Source organism: Nothoprocta perdicaria, unplaced genomic scaffold (genome assembly GCF_003342845.1).
Source record: "Nothoprocta perdicaria isolate Ctin4 unplaced genomic scaffold, notPer1 scaffold_143, whole genome shotgun sequence".
In the NCBI taxonomy this organism is placed as follows: domain Eukaryota; kingdom Metazoa; phylum Chordata; class Aves; order Tinamiformes; family Tinamidae; genus Nothoprocta; species Nothoprocta perdicaria.
In genome coordinates, this window is record NW_020454572.1 from 754,476 (window position 1) to 770,769 (window position 16,294).

Sequence of the window (16,294 nt, forward strand, 5' to 3'; positions counted from 1 at the left end):
GCGGGGCGCCTGCCAGGGCGGCGAGCACGTGGCCGCCAGCTGCTGCCCAGCCTTAAAGGGCGAGTGGCCGGCGCCACGCGCAGGCCCCTGGGACCCCCCGGGAGAGCCCRGGGCCACCACCAGCGCCATCGCAGCCCTCCCGTCCCGAGCAGAGCTCCGGCTCTGCTCCCAGCCCTATGCCAAGCCCCGCTGCCCGCAGTGCATGGCCTGGTTTCACCCTCGCCAGGGCACCCGGCCTGCTGCCACCCCATGGGCACCCTTYGCTGGTGCCCACGCTCACAGCCCCTGCTCCAGGCTGACCCCAGCACCCTCTGTCCATCTCCCTAATCTCACTTGAGCTCTTCGCCTCCTTCCTCTCGAGAGCAATTAGGAGCCATCTGGAAACTGCACTAACCTGATGCTCCTGCCTCCTTCCAGACCAGGGAAGCATTTCTTGGCTAGGGGATGCAGCTCGGCTCCCCGTGATCCCATTAGCCCACATCCTTACCCCGTTTAGGGCCCTTCAACTCRTTTCCAGGCAATGGGGACAAAGCCCAAGTGCAGTCAAGTTTAAAGGGACTTTGCAAGGCRGGCAACTGGGAAGGGCCTTGCAAGTCACAGCGCCAAAGGCCAGGGGCTTCCCGCACAYCTGTGGCTACAAGAAACCTCAGGAGCGTTTGGGAGAGCCCGGGAAGGCGGGAGGCAGTGGATAATTTACGGAGCCGGTGTCAAAAGCAGATCGGGTCTGACCRCGGTGCCGCTGGAGAGCCCGGCGAGCGCTCCCGGCAGCAGCAGCGATAAATATAGATGGCTTTGCACTTTGCCTCGCCTGGGAGGGGGACGCCAAGCGGCCTGCCCCTCCGCAGGGCTCTCGTCTCACAGGAAAGCGGGGGCAGCGCYGGTCCCCTCGCAGCGGGAGGAAGAGGAGGAATCGAGGCCAAAGGCAGCTGCGAAACCAGGCAGCCCCTTGAGTTGGGCAACTAGCAGCAAAGAACCCCARGGCAGGAAGATGTAACGTCCTCTCCGCGTGCGGCCGGGCTGGCACGTGGCTCGGAAAAGCTCTTGCATGCCCGTGGAGCAGGGCTGGGGCCCACTGAAAACACCCAAGCTGTRTGCACGGCTCATCTCCAGCCTAAATTTACTCCCGACCCATTTATACCTGTCTCTTGTCGTGTCAGCAGGACCCATTAGCTTAAATAGCTTTTTTTGCCTCCGGGGCGCTCACCCTCCTGGTATATTTATAGAGAGAGCTCAGATGGCCTCCAAGGCCATCCGCAGCAGGCCCCAACAGGCCTCCCCTTGCGAGGGCCGCTGCCCGCAGCCCGGTCCGGCCGAACCCATCCTGCCCRTCGGGCGATCCCGATTCCCGCCAGGTGAGACCTGGCAGAGCGGAACGTGTCACAGCACAGCAAGGAGGGCACCAAGGGGCTCCYTCCCAAGGACCCGGGTTCATGTGCCTCGCTCTGTGCGAGCCCGTCCCGCACCGTCTGCAGCCCTCGTTTTTCTCCGGCGCTGGTGGTTGTGAAACAGCCCCCGGTAGCCCCCCGTCCCCCCGCCTTCTTTTTCCATGCCGACACGCTATTTTAAACAGCTGCTCCAGATCTGGCAGCACCTGAAGGGATCGTACGGGACGGGCAACCGCGGCCGCAGGAGGTCCAACTCCTCAGTCTCCCTGCGGGTTAGAGCCCGGCCAGGGCGGCCCTGCAGGGCACAGACGTCGGGAGCCAAGGGAAGGAGCGGGATAAACAGGGCCAGGGTGAGCGGAGCCCAGCCCCAGGCCACGGTGCAGCCCGGCGGGTTTATTTTTGGGAGTCCAAAAAGCCCTGGGGAAAAGGCAGTCGCACACAGAGCCGGAGCAGCCGCCGCGCCGGGGGCCTGGATCTCTGCGCAAATATTTGGCGTYGCAAAAGCATCTGCCGGCGGCCCCCGCGACGCCAGGGGCCGGAGACACGACAAGTAGGTCCCCGCGAAGAGGGACACGCTCCGTGTGTCCAGGGTCGGCGCGTGAGGAGGTGCCACCCCCTGCACGGAGGCTGCCGAGCGCAGCAGAGCGTTAAGGTGCCCCAGGGCAGGCTGGCAGGCAGCACAGCGGGACGCGCCTCCAAAACCCAGAGGTCACCGCTGCCCGAGTGCCACCAGGGCCGTGACAAACGTGTCCCGTGGGTGCCGCAGGCAGCGCTGTGGCCGTGCAATCCGTGTGCATAGGGCTTGTCCCTGGAGGTGCCGCTGGACAGGTCCCCTCCGGGCCCTGGTATTTTCCACAATCCCCRAAATCCCAGTTAATTTATCCTGCCTAAGCTGCCAGCTTGAGCAACGGGGGAGATTACATTTTGACAGCTGCTCATGGAAAATTCAGCTCCCCGGCTGCCCCTGCAGCCCCTTCCACCCTCCTGCCGTGGGCCAGGAAAAMAGGGCAAGGAAGGGCCCAGCTTGTCCTCGGGGCAGATGGGGAAGAGGAAGGTGGCASAGAGCGTGGACACGCGCCCCAAGGTGGAAGGTGGACATGCGCCCCAAGAGGGGAATGGGAGATGACGTGTCAGTGCTCACAGCTCTCTGAGATGCCTTTTCTCTAAGCGGGGAGGTTGGGACACAGCTCCCCACAAGGTCCTGCTCCCAGGCTCTGTGCCTCCTAGCAAAGCACCCAGGACTAACCCCTAGGGCCACTTCCAAACAGCCTCAGGGCTGGCAGGGACCTGCTCAGGTTCTGCTGGGTCCCACTAACATGAACATCACAGGTGGCCTGTGGCAGCCCCAGCTCAAACCCTCTTCCACCATGGGATCTCAAACCCTCTTCCACCACGGGATCTCAAACCCTCTTCCACTATGGGATCTCTCCTGGAGCCGCTTCCTCCTCCGGCAGGATCAAGCTGTGCACTCGCGTCGGATTTGAGGACAAGGTGCGATGCAGGAGACTTTGAGAAAGCCAAGGGCTTTGCAGGGCTGCAAGACATACATTGGCAGGTGATATCATCTCTCCAATGGCTTGGTCTAGAAACCGTGAGCCAGCAGTACTTCTGCTCTCCAAGGGCTAGTGCCCTCCGAGTATTTTTAGGAAGGTTAGATGGTTAATTTTAGAGAGCCACATGAAGCAGAGCTGGGAACCTTTGAAGCCTCCACCAGGTCCTATCAGAGCCCAACAGTTAACCCTGGTGGTGCCAAAAGCAGCGCAGCCCAGGCCGGGAGGTTTGGGGGATAGTGGGAGACTGAAGACACATTTCCAGCAACCACAGCCTTGAGAGCACAGCCGAGTTATCCTTGATTTGGACCCTTTCCGTGAGCAGAGATGGGAAACTCCTGCCTCCTCCTGCCTGCCCTCCCCTTCCTCACACTAGTCCTTACCCAGGGGTATGACATACACATGGCATGCCAGCACAGTGCTTTTTAAGGATGCTGGTGAGCCCCAAAATGCAGGACTGCCCCACAACCACTCCAAGCTTTCCCCTGACGTAGGGAGAAGTGCAGCAAACGGAGCAGTTGCGCCTCCATGGGCACCCACAGCCTTCGGGAAGGTGCAGATACGGCCTCCAAGAACTAGGTCAATGAGTAACATGGGAAATTAAGAGCCATCCTGGTGCAGATTATCCCGCAATGGTCATTTCTATCAATGCCTCAAGGAAGTGGCACTCATCTTGCCTGGGCAGAGCCTGCAACAGGGATGCAGGTGGAATCCCACATCAGTGACACATCACGCAGGAAACGCAGGACCCGGAGGGCTAGTTGGGCCTYTCAGCACAAAGGCAGCCCACGCTGCAGTACAGCCAGGCCCCCAGGGCCCTGGGTTTCTACAGGTGATGTCTGTAGCAACCCGTGCAGCTCAAGGAAGCCACCAGGCACTGCGATGGAGTCCAGTGTGCCTTCTCCTTCCCCAAGCCCGCAGCGGGCACTTTGCCTGGGTGCCACCTGTGAAAGACCAGAGCAAAACCACCGAGCCMGCATGGCCAAGAGACACGGATGCCATCCACTTCTTTCCCAGGCAGACATTGGGAAGGGAGCAAACAGGAAGGACACGACAGCCCGTCACCTAGATGAACCAGACAAGGCAGGAGGCACCAGGCAGCCCTRGCAGCAGCGAGAGGCGAGGAAGCCGCACGTCCTCCACGAGCCCCCGGCAGCACAGCTTATCTCCGGAGACGTGATCCGGGATGCGGCCGTGAACAGAGGGTCACCTGCACCTCCTGCCCGAGCTGCTGAACACCAGCCCACCTAGTGCCCTGGTTTGGGGCTTCCTCACAGCTGCTCCCTCCGATCGATCCCGGGTGATGAGTTGGGTCAGGCCACCCTGGGCCAGCTCCTATCGCTTGGGTTTGTTCCTGTCCATGCTGGGCTAGACCCTGGGAATGCAAAATGCTGGACCTGACCTTCTGAGGAATGCTCCCTCTTAGGGGACAGGCCATAACACCATTTGCAACAGCAGAGAGACACACAGAGTATTCGCACCAAACCCTCTCCAAATCCTCTTGCATTTTACCAATAATTCCTTCCTTTATTTCTGAAATCACATCAGATTCCTCCAGAGGAGCTGAAGCTGGACATTTCCCTGAAGCCCAGCCCAAAGCTTGGTGCTACTGACCCCTCTGCTGATGCTCGTGCTGTGCCACGAGGCTGCTCCTTTGGGAGGCGAACGCCGCAGAAGAGCAGCCCRCAGCCCTGTAACAACGCGGGTGCTGCGTCCCTGAGCTAACTCAGCACAGAGCGTGGAGCAGGGACCTCGCAGCGGGTGAAGGAAACGCCTCCCAAGAGCTAAAGCTTTGCCGGCACCACCAGACCCTTCAGCCTCGAAGCTCCAGTGTGTGCAGGAGGCCACGTGGCCACTGCACGATGCCAGGCTGTGCAGGGGCCTCTTCAGCCAAACAAGCTGGGGAGCCTCCAGCTTTGCCCACTCTCCATAGGTCACTTACGGGTTGAGACTAGGTCACTTTGGGATCGGTTACAGCACTGGCAGCACAAGGGACATTGCCCGGGCATTAGGAGACCCTCGATCTATTTCTGGCAGCTGGGCTCATTGCAGGGAGCAGCACAAGAGGAAAACACCCAAGTCAGAGCTCGTGGGGTACTGAAGGGAGGAGGACGGCAGGAATCCCTGAGACACCCGGCCAGAAGGTCACACAAAACTCTGCATCAAACAAGCAGATCTGCTCCGTGCTGCAAGGTCCAAGTGCACGGGCACAACACRGGCCGGCCACGCACGTGGCCACCTCTGCGATGCCACCGAGCGCAGGAGGACATCTGCACAAGGGGCTGCCCCAGATCCGAGCTCCCGCAGCAAACGAAGCCAGGGGCAGCGTGAGCCCTGTCACCCCCCAGGACACGGAAGCAGAGGGACATCCTTTGATCCCCTCCTCAAGAGGGTTCAGGCCAGGCCTCAGGCTGTTGGGGGCCTGGCAGCCTCAGCCAACCAGCCCTTCTCCATGTCTCCGGAGGGCATCCTGGGCTCCCGTCCAAGGGTTTTCCTTCCAGCCACTGCCTGGCTTCACAGGAGCCCTGCTGACTTACACCAGGTGAGGATGAAGCCCAGCATGAGATAAAAGAAATATTTGGTCCAAAAATGCAGCGGAAAGGAATCCCTGGTGCCTCCCCAGTGAAGGAAAACTCAACTCAAAATTGTCTCCTTTTTCCTTACTCCTCGTGAGCCTAACCTAGGACTGRCAGGAGGCTCTCCTACACCCTAGCTCCATCCCTCACTCCTCGGGCCCTGACAGGTTTCAGATACCGCAAGTTCTCGCACAGGGAAAATGAASCATGATGTGGGAATGGGAAGCAGCACCGGTGCTGGGACACACGCAGAGCTTTAACTCCACCTTTGTGCAAGGTGGGAGCAGGCACAGGGAGGGAAGGCGGCAGTTTAAAAGCCGTGAAAGGGCCTTTCTGGCTCAGATCTCGAGGGGAAGGGCTCCAGATGGGGATGCTTGGGCTACAGCACTTTGCCTAGAGGTGAAAACCACCGAGCAGGGAAGTGCAGCCCCAGGTGGAGCCCTGGGCCAGCGGCGGCTCTGACCCCGCGGGGAAGGCGGGAATCTAAAAGCTGTCCCCAAGGAGCTCAAGCRACCGTAGGTCTGCGTGGCAGCCAGCGCAGGCAGGAGGTGCAGGGACTCTCCTCAGCTCAGGAAGGGGCTCTCTCCACAGTCTCTCCCGTCGGTGGCAAAGCAGGCGAAGCCAAGGTCTCCGCTCAGCACAGAACCAGCACCAGGAAGGCTGTGGGGACAGACTGAACGGCCACGGAAACAGGCGGCARTGCAGGTCTCCAGGTGTGGGGAGCGTCTGAGCCTCTCCATGCTACCAGGCAGCGGCAGAAACAAGWGCTGCCCGAGGTGTGAGCAGGGGCACGACCGCCTGAGCCTCGTGGTGGAGCTGAARGAGGCGGCAGGAAGGCTGAGGGGCATCAGGGAGCGTGAGGAAGAAACAGAAAGGGGCAGCCATGTTCTGCACTCGTCCCAGCAAGGGCACCCCGAGAACCCCCCAAACCCATCTGAGGATCCCCCACCTTCCTGCCATAGGGCAGAGGGGGCAGAATTAACAGTACCAAGGGATGCACAACCATGGAAATGGGTCGCTGTTTGAGGTGGCAGGAGAACTCTTCCCTGGCCCAAATCACCCCCCAGGGGACCACATTCAACAGGTACGAGGCGCTGGAACTTGAGGACCAGACAAATGAGGCCACAGACCTCAGTTACAGAGACGTGGTGAGATAGCYCCCAYRSCCGGGGCGCTGTCATGGAAGGCCATGTGCTCGTTAGGAAGGACAGGCTGGGAAGGCGAGGTGGGGGAGTCGCTCTGTATGTGAGAGAGCAACTGGGAGGCAYGGAGCTCAGCCTGGGAGTGGATGAGGAGCAGGTGGAGAGGATAATGAGCAGGTGGAGARCTTGTGGGAAGGGTTAAAAGGCAGGCTAAGGGGGGAAGTGCTGTGGTGGGTGTTTGTTACAGGCCACCTGATGGGGATGAGGAGGCTGATGAGGCCAATGAGGCCAATGAGGTCAATGAGGTCTTCTACAGGCAGCTGGGAGGAGCCTCGTGGTCACAGGCCCTGGTGCTCACAGGGGACCTCAAGCACCCTGAGAGCAGCTGGGAAGACACCGCAGCGAGGCACGAGCAGTCCTGGGGGTTCCTGCAGTGCTGTGACAGTAACCTTGACCCAGGCTGCGGAGGAGGCAACGAGGACAGGTGGATAACTGGACCTGGTACTAACAAATAGAGAGGGACTTGGTGGAGATGTGAAGGTGGGGGTAGTCCTGGCTGCAGCGATCATGAGTATACAGAATGTGGGAAGAAAGGACAGGCCCCTTGGGAGAAATACAGGAATGTTGTCAGGGAATGCAGGGATGTGACAAAGAAAGCTAAGGCACTCTTGGAACAAAATCTGGCAAGGGATCTTAAATATAATAAGCTTCTCCAAATRTATCAATGGCAAAAGGAAGATTAGGGAGAATGTGGGTCTGCTGGTAAAGGGGGTGGGTGCCCTGGTTAGGAAAAACACAGAGAAAGCAGAGTTGCTGAATGCCACCTTTACAAAGGAATCCCTGACCCTAGGGACAAGAGAAGAAGCCTGGAGAGAGGAAGACTTGCCCTGGGTAGAGGATTGGGTCAGAGAGCACTTAGACAATGTGATACCCACAAATCCATGGGCCCTGATGGGATGCACCCCAGACTGTTGTGGGAACTGGTGGATGTCMTAGCCAAGCCACTTGCCATCATCTTTGGAAGGTCCTGGAGAACAGGGAAGGTGCCTGAGGACTGGAAGAAAGCCAATGTCACGCCAGCCTTCRAAAAGGGCAAGGAAGAGGAGGACCCAGGCAACTACAGGCCAGTCAGCCTCACCTCCATCCCTGGACAAGTGATGGAATAGCTCATCCTGGCTGTTGTCTCTGAACACGTGGAGAAGGTGCTCAGGAGTAGCCAGCATGGATTCACCACRGGGAAATCATTCTTGACTAACCTGATCGCCTTCTATGATGGAATGATTGGCTGGATAGAGGAGGAGAGAGCAGTGGATGTCGTCTGTCTGGACTTGAGCAAGGTTTTTGACACTGTCCCTCACAGCATCCTCCTGGGCAAGCTCTGAAGGTGTGGGAAGATAAGTGGACAGTGAGGGGGATTAGGAATTGGCTCGATGGCAGGGTGCAGAGAGTGGTGAGCAGTGGTGCAGAGCSCGGTTGGAGGCCTGTGGTTGGCAGTGTCCTCCAGGGGTCAGTCCTCGGTCCAGTTCTGTTCAACTTATTCATTAACGACCTGGATGAAGGGACGTGGTGCCACCTCAGCAAGTTTGCTGATGATACCAAACTGGGAGGAGGAGCTGATGGCCCTGAGGGCTGTGCTGCCATCCAGAGAGACCTGGACACACTGGACAACTGGGCGGTGAGAAACCTCATGAAGTTCAGCAAGGGCAAGTGCAGGGTCCTGCACTTGGGGAGGAATAACCCCGGACACCTGCACAGGCTGGAGACTGACCTTCTGGAAAGCAGCCCTGCAGAGAGGGACCTGGGCGTCATGGTGGATGACAAGATGACCATGAGGCAGCAGGGTGCCCTGGTGGCCAAGAAGGCCAACGGGATCCTGGGGTGCATTAAGAAGAGCATCTCCAACAGATCCAGGGAGGGGTTTGTCCCCCTCCTCACAGCCCTGGTGAGGCCACATCTGGAGACTGTGTCCAGTTCTGRRYYCCCCAGGACAAGAGGGATGWGGAGCTGCTGGAGAGAGTCCAGCGCAGGGCTACGAGGATGATCAGGGGCCTGGAACATCTGCCYTATGAGCAAAGGCTGAGAGAGCTGGGCCTGTTCAGCCTGGAGAAGAGAAGGCTGAGGGGGGACCTRAKYAGTGTSTRKAAATACCTCARGGGAGGCAGTGAGGAGGAKGGGGCGGCCTCTTTGCAGTGGTGGCCASTGACAGRACTAGAGGAAAYGGCCACAAACTGAAGCTCCAAAAGCTCCACAGGAACTTGAGGAAAAGCTTTTTGACAGTGAGGGTGCCAGAGCCCTGGCACAGGCTGCCCAGRGAGGCTGTGGAGTCTCCTTCTCTGGAGATCTCCCAAACCCGCTTGGATGCMGCCTGTGCCACRTGCTCTRGGTGACCTTGTGTGTGCAGGAGGGTTGGATTGGATGATTTCTAGAGGTCCCTTCCAATCTTAAGGATTCTGTGATTCCAGATGAGGGAAGGAAATCTGCAGAGTCCAGATACTCAGACCCAACYGCTCCTACTTGGCTAGGAAACAAATTCCCCTTAGTTTAAGATGATCTCATTGTTTGAAAGCAACAGTCCCAGGACAACGTGAGGAGGCATGTGGACAGCACACAAGAAGGCACTTTAGCCTCCATCAGGACGTTCCCAGCATTGCAGCAAAACCGCTTGGGCATCACCAGGATCTCYGCTGCGGACCTCTGCTGAGATCCTCTTCCCAGAGCACCACCTAACACCAAAGTGATGTTCTGCAAGCCTCCAAACACCTGGCTGGACCACTGGGTGCAAAGTGAAGTCACAGCCTTCAGCCAGCACCTCACAGGGGATGCTGGCACAGCAGAGGAGCCACCAAACAGCCTGGTGGCCCCAGTGGCCACCCAGCCATCCTCCGGGCATGCCGAGCCCCAACGCATCGCCAAAGGTTCATGCAGCTTATCCCGTACGTAGCCTTTGGGGCTGAGGTTCAAGGCTCCCAGTGGCCGTAGGGCGTGAGGGAGGAGACCTCAGACCTAATCGTGGCTTTGCCACAGCCTGAGTCACTCCTGCTCCTCACGCCTGCTCCCTGCCGCACGTGTCCAATCCGGCACGGAGCCCCTGCACCCATGGGCGGCGCGGTGCTGGAGCWGAGCACCTCCCGAGCCAAGCCGGGCTCTGCATCGGGGCGCGGGGGCTGTGACTCTAGCTGAGGGAAGGAAATCTGCAGAGTCCACATACCCAACCCAACCTGGGTTTGAACCCAACCCGCGTTTGAACCCAAACCTGCAGCTGGACGGCACAGACGATCACCAGCACGGCTGGAGCCGCGGGGAGGMGGCTCGGGAAGCGCTGAGCTCGGCATGAGGGCCCACCCGAGCGGCAACACGTAGGCAGGAAAGAGCAGAGCAGCCTCCTCCCCTGGCTCCTCCAAAGGGCCAGCCAAGCGTCTCAAGGTCGCAGGGAGGTGGGGAAGGCACCAGGAACAGAAAACATCCCCCTTCCCTGGGGCCGGAAGGGAGGCAGAGCCGCGTGGCTGCTGCGGGCGACAAGGCGGCTCGAGCGTCGCCTTCCCTTTCCCTGCGAGCGGGATGCAGGCRTGGGAGTGCAGGGAATGAGGGGCTCTGTGTTGCAGCAGCCCGGAGCCGCTCGCTGCAATTCAGGATGCAGAGAATTTTTTTTAGCCAGCTGGTTTCTTATGGAGGCGGCGTGGGAGGAAGGGAAGAAGCAGAGCAGACTGCAGCAGCGGAGCTGAGGAAAGCCGGAGAGCTGGGAAGGGGCGGGAGAGGTGAGAGGGGAAGGGGAGCCCCTCGGGGACCCGTGCTCTGGAGCGCTCCCAGGCCCGGCACCTGCAGCACCCCTAAGCAGCCACCCAGGTGCAGAGCCCTCCTCCTCCTCGCACGTGCATCCGCAGGGATGATGTGCAAACGGCCCCCGAGCAGCCCCCGCGCCTGCCCCACGTGAGTGTTGCCCCTTTTATTGCAATTTGGGGCCAAGATCCACTCTGTGGCAGTGGCCCCTTGCTAGCCCATTGCCCAGGGGTGACTCGGTAGTCACACGTGCAGCAAACCCGGTTCGGCTTTCAGCACTGGGGTCTCCCTTCCTCTTGCTCTCCTCAGAGCCTTGCTGGGTTAATGCTGCAAGATCAGCTCCAGCCTGGGCCACCCTGCCTTCCAGCTGGTCGTCTTTGGTTGCAGAAACACTCCCCAAATCCCTGAGAACAAGCTGCTTTTGTAGACAAATGTGCATTTCAGCCCCCCCAGAGGACAACAAGGTCAGGCAGAGGGTCCTTGGTGACAGCACAGCAAAGGCACTAATGACTYGGACGGGTCTCAAGGTGTCCTCCAGCCTCATGGCAACGGACTATACATGTATTTACTTGCAGGTACCTCCAGAACGCTTTGTGCATGAGAGAGAAGGTCTGAGCGCGAGCCCTGCTGAGGGCAGCAAGCCCTGGGCTCATCGGAAGCGCCCGGAGCAACARGGCCCTCGGCTGCCCGTTTGGCAAGGCAGGAAGAACACCCGGGATTCTCCGGAAGCCCCGAAGGAGGCGACAACTTGGAAAGCSGGGCAGAAAGGGAGAGTTGGACTTTTCCCCTTGGCGCGGAGCTGCGCCTGGGAGCGAGCAGTCAGGTGACAGCTCGTGAGTCACATCGCTGACTAACCCCGGCCTCRAGGAGGAGCCCACGGAGCTCCTGTCGGCAAGGTGAAGCCGCCGCGGAGCTCCCACGGCAGCTGCTCCTCCGTGCACGACCCAYATCCCGTTGCTTTGGGCCTCCCTGCAGCCCCAGGGCTCCAACCCAACAGGCCAGGGCAAGGCCCAGCGGCAGCTCCCGGCCGTCTCCTCCTCCACCCTTGGGTTCCCGCGGCCTCCTGCAACTCCCTGCTCCCGTGGGCCCTGATACCTCCCTTGAGCCACCCTGGGGCCTGTGGGCAGGATGCAGGCGGGCGGCCCTGGCCCCTGAAGCGCCTCATTTCCAGCGGAACACGTGAAGAAACGGGAATCTCTACCCGGTAGGCAAYGAGCGAGGGCTGCTCGGCCCGGCCACCCGCTGCTGCCTTCCTGCTCTTGTGTGGCCGACAGCTGCCCTCTAAAAATACCCGCCCTCGTCGGCGCCGTCCGCCCTGCCCGGGCCGGGTTACGGCTCCGTGCTGCTCGCACAAATCCCGTGTGCTCCCCGTGGGCCGAGGCCCGGGGCTGTCRCCGAGGCAAGTTTTGAGAGGCGGCCGCCTGCTGTTTATTTAAATCCACATATTGGGCACATTTTGGGCTGCAACGCAGCAGCAGCAGGCAAGGAGATGTGCTGGGTGGTTCCCACYGAGGTGCCACAAACCGGGTCTCGTGGAGGGAATCCATGAAAACAAAGAGCTCTTTGCTGCTTCTCTGATCTGCCACGRGGGAGATGACACTGGAGGAAAGAAAAGCTATTTTTTTCCAAAGTGGGTTTTTCTCCCTCTCTGTCTACCCTGTGTTTCTCTTGAAATTAATTTTCAGCGTTTAGCAGCTTTTTTTTTTTTCCCCGTGATTCTCAAGGGCTCCTCTGGCTGGGTGCCAGCTCCAGCATCCTTCCTCCACCAAAGATGTCTGTGTTTGATGGATTCTCGGGCGGGTGAACGCGAGCGAGAGCAACCCTAACAGCGCATTAATACATAAGAGAAGCCTTGATGGTTATTCCGGGCCTCGGGACAAACACGTTGCAGCAAAGCAAACCCAGCACGGGATAAACTTACGTCACGGGCCGGGAGGACAATCCTAGCTAGGAAGTGGGTCAGGCCGGCGAGCACGAGAGCGTCGGCCGCAGCATCCCCGGAGGAGCCCGTGCGATGCTGCGGGGTGAGCCAAGCCCGAGCAGCCAGCTCAAAGTCCTCCCATAWATTCAGGCTGTGTCTCCAGCTCCCATTTTCTAGCCCTCGGTGCTTCTCTCTTGCTCGGTCTCTTCTGATGGATTTATGGGTTTCTGCAGACCTCAGGGTATCTTCCTCCTCCTCTAGCCCCTCTAGAGGAAGGCGGGTAAGCAGGTACTGTGCCTGGATGGTGAAAAGCTGCTGCCAGGAAAGCCCATGGGTGCAGCGAGCACGGGCTGCCGGGATTAAGTCTCTCACTTCTGGTTTGGAGACTACCAAGACAGGAGAGGTTTGTACAGGAGCATCTTTGTGCACCGATGAGAAAAGCCTTGACTTGAACCTTTCAGAGCAGGGACGTGTTACAGACGTGCCCCTGCCAGCCGGCAGAGCAGGTCTGCGTTTGCCAACCCAGCTCCTGAGATGCAGGTTGGCAGCTGCTCCCCCAAGGGACCTTCCCTTCACAGCGGCTCCGTGTCCCGGGGCTGGACCAAGCGCCGCTTCCAGCTCCTCTCCCTTCCCAGCTCCAGGCTCAGCACTGCCCAGGGAAGGACACAACCCGCCAGACCCAYGGCTGTTGTCTCTGCTCTGGCCGCACGCGGCCCAAGGCTGAACCTTCCTGCTGAGGTCCAGGGGCTGCCAAAATCGCAGCAGTCACCGGGCAAAGGAGACCTCAGGGCTCTGCTGCTCCTGGGCAAAAGCTCATTTTGTCAGCGCACGGAGCGCTCGTGATATTCCCCGTGGCATTGCACAGAAAGACAAGCTAGGCATCTCCTTGGGCTGGCTGACAGACGGGCAGATACGGGTGTGTGAAGCTCCGGTAAATCCAAGGGCTTTGGGCGATGAGGGGGGATTTCCAGATCAACTTAAGCTACTTATAGTCTCTGCAAACTCCCCGAGATCCTATGCTGAAGATGGATAACAAGACCAATACTAAGAAACCATATAAAGCTGCAAACGTATCCTGGTAGACAGCGGGMATCCTTCCTTCTGGCTCTCCCAAGAGGATCTAGGCAGCGCGGAGCTAKGGAGAACGGGTCTAGGGCTAAACACAAGCTCCCAAGTTTGTGGGAGGCCCTTTTGTCATCTCCCCCTGTCTGAAAACAGACCCCAGGAAGCCTGAGCAACTGAGGAARCCCCAGAGTGGTTTCAGGAGGGGCTGTAGCATTTATTTCTCTTATTTGGCTGGCAGACACAGCCAGGAAAGTCCCYGCCAGGAAATGAGAACGGCCTCATAACGGGAATGACCAAACACCCTGGGAGAGAGGGACTTGCCCCAACCCAACAAGCAGGAGCCGGACCCTCTCGCTCGCCCCGGCTGCTGGGAAGAGGCGCTCGGGCTCCCCTGCTCCCAGAGCAGCTTCCACGTCCGCTCGCCAGGCCCCGGCAGGGCTGTGGGAGACCTCCTGCCTCTCCGGGAGGCCCAGAGCGACGGAGCAGCGGCTCCTCGTCCCCAAGCACAGCTCTGGAGCAAGGCCGCCGTTCCCGTGACACCTCCCGGCACCGCAAGCGGAGATGAGGAGGGGTTTTGGCACTGCTGAGGAGGACATCCGCCAACCAAGAACACCGAGAAGAAAAGCGCAGGAGCCYGCTCCGGCATTCGGAATCCTCCGCTGCTGCTCCTACCAGTTAGCAGCAAGGAAGAAAAGCCACCAGGAGAGGCCACAGCATGGCCTGAACAGCTCTCGCTGCTGCCCGCGCTCTCGGGGGGCCCAAAGAGGCCCTGGCAAAACCCGGTCCCTGCAGCATCTCCCCAGCCTGCGCCGCAGGCTCAGGGACGGCGGCTTGAGCTTCAGGGTCTTGCTAATTTACAGAAGGTAAAAAAAGCTCCCCCCATTTTGCGCTCGCCTTATTTTTTAAGGACAGGTTTTGCCCCTCAGTGCTGTGGTTTGGGAACTAAAGCACGTATTTCCCGTCGGGATGGGCTCAGCAGAAGGCGGCCCAGCACGTGGAACACCCTGGGGCTCACGGGCTGCCCGGGGGGATTCTGGCGCTTCGGGTTCCTTTGGCACGGAGCAAGGAGAGCAGCGGTGGCGCCTGCGCGAGGTCACGGAGCAGGAGAGTTCAGAGCGGGGCTCGGCGCCTGCTCCCGAGTACATGTGGTGGCCGGTGGGATGCAGGTGCCCGTGGGAGCTCGCACRGGGATATTCCATGCCGGGGGATTCAGCAAGAGACACACGGCAGAAAGGGCRTAGGGAAGAACACGCAGCCCCCAAGAGGGCAGCGGGCCCCGCGAGCCTGACTCTGCACTTTGCGCTCACCCACTGCTTCGGTTTCCCTCCTTCCCGAAAATGAGGCATGGTCCCAAGAGGCGTAATGAAATTCCTGGAACCGCGTCATGCAACGAGAGCACAGAGGGCCCGAAAGGGAGCCCGGGGGCCYGGGTGGCAGCGAAATCCCAGACTATTCCAGGAAATGCAAGGAGACATCCCTGAAATGACTTCCCCTCCGGCCGGCAGGGGAAGGGAGGACCTCCCCCCTCGCTCCCTGCGCCCAGCCAGAACTAGGTCAGTGACACAGCCCTGCTCCCGGGCRGACGCCCCTCCGGAGGGCGGGATGCACGTGGGGGCGCAGCGGGGTGGGTTGCACCGGGGCCCCCGCATCCCCGCTCGGAGCCGGGCGYGTTTCCTGCGCGCGCCCGACCGGCTCCCGCTTCCCCCCCTGCTTCCTGCTGCGCGGCGCCGCGCTGCCAGCTGGCTCCGGCGAGGAAGCCCGCGGCCGCCTCTCCCCGGCCCTTCATCCGGCGCAACAAAGCAGGGACGTTCCCGCTCCTCGCTCCCGAGGGCTTCCTCTCCCGGCACGCGGCACGGGGGAGCCGCTGGGCCCCGTTGCCGGCCCCCTCCCCGTCGCAACGGGCAGGAGCRGCTCTCGCCCAGCTCCTGGGGGATGGGGATGCCGCGTCCCAGCCCTCCCCGCCAGCGCCAGACCCCCCCCCCAMCACGGGCACGAGCCTCCTCCCTCCACAACCCGTCGCCTCCTTGACCTTGACAGCAGCGGGTGCCAGCCCGAGCGCTCGCCCACGGCGCTGGAGGGGACGGGGAGGGGACCACGCAAGGGGCAGCTGCGGCCTGGCGGCCACGGGGAGGCTGCAGCACCCAGGGGATGCGGGAGGGATGGGAGAGYCCCGGGGAGCGCGGGGCTGGGGAGGGGTCCCGCGCGGCACTCACCGCTGTGCGCGCTGAACCAGCGCGGCGCGATGTGCAGGGGCAGCGCGTCGGCCAGCGAGGCCCTGGCGCCCAGGTAGAGCATCCCGTCTCTATGGTGACCGCCTCCCGTCTCCTGGTAACCGTTGCCATGGGCGTACGTGGAGTCGGCGCCCGGGCCGCCGCCGCCGCCGCCGCCCGCGCGGTAATGGGCGAAGTGCGGCGGGCCCCCCGGCGGCGGCACGGCGCTGTCGTCCGTCGACACGCCCGGGAAGGCGCCCCGCGAGCGGGCCGCCGTGCTCTGCTTGCCCCCCATGGGCGCCGCAGGGAGCCGGGCGACAGCGCCCGCGCGGGGAACGGGCCGCGCCGCCCCCGCCGCCGGCAGGCGAGAGCGGCAGGAAGGAAGCGGGGGGGCGCGGGCAGCTAAGGATTAAAACTCATCCCCGCCCCGGGCATCGCCCCCGCGCCGCGCCGCCGGGCCCGCGACGGCGCCGCGACACCGCCGCCACGGCCGGGGAGGAGCGGGGGAGGCTGCGGAGGGCAGCGGAGCGAGCGAGCGAGGGGAGGAGGGCAGGGAGGGGAGGGGGAAGCCGCCCGGGTCCGCCCGCCCGCCCGCCTCACTTCTGCCTCGCGGCCCGGCCGGCAGCCGCGGAGACGCTCAGCGGCGGCCCGCGGGGGGGGGGCGGCCC

The 16,294-nt window shown here is 61.3% G+C and overlaps 1 protein-coding gene and 1 long non-coding RNA gene across 2 annotated transcripts in view; one reads left to right on the plus strand and one right to left on the minus strand.

Moving 5' to 3' along the window:
* The window catches only part of ZNRF1 (zinc and ring finger 1), an 18,613-nt gene extending 2,673 nt beyond the window's left edge, over positions 1–15,940 (minus strand). Inside the window, exon 1 of the mRNA XM_026034441.1 lies at positions 15,630–15,940. Coding sequence (XP_025890226.1) covers positions 15,630–15,921 — 292 coding nt within the window. The 5' untranslated portion in view covers positions 15,922–15,940. The remainder of the gene's footprint in view (positions 1–15,629) is intronic.
* On the plus strand, positions 7,014–11,237 carry LOC112943291. Its single transcript, XR_003248543.1, has 2 exons — positions 7,014–7,137; positions 11,006–11,237. It is a non-coding gene; the product is annotated as an uncharacterized LOC112943291 (long non-coding RNA).
* Positions 15,941–16,294: the final 354 nt, after the last annotated feature.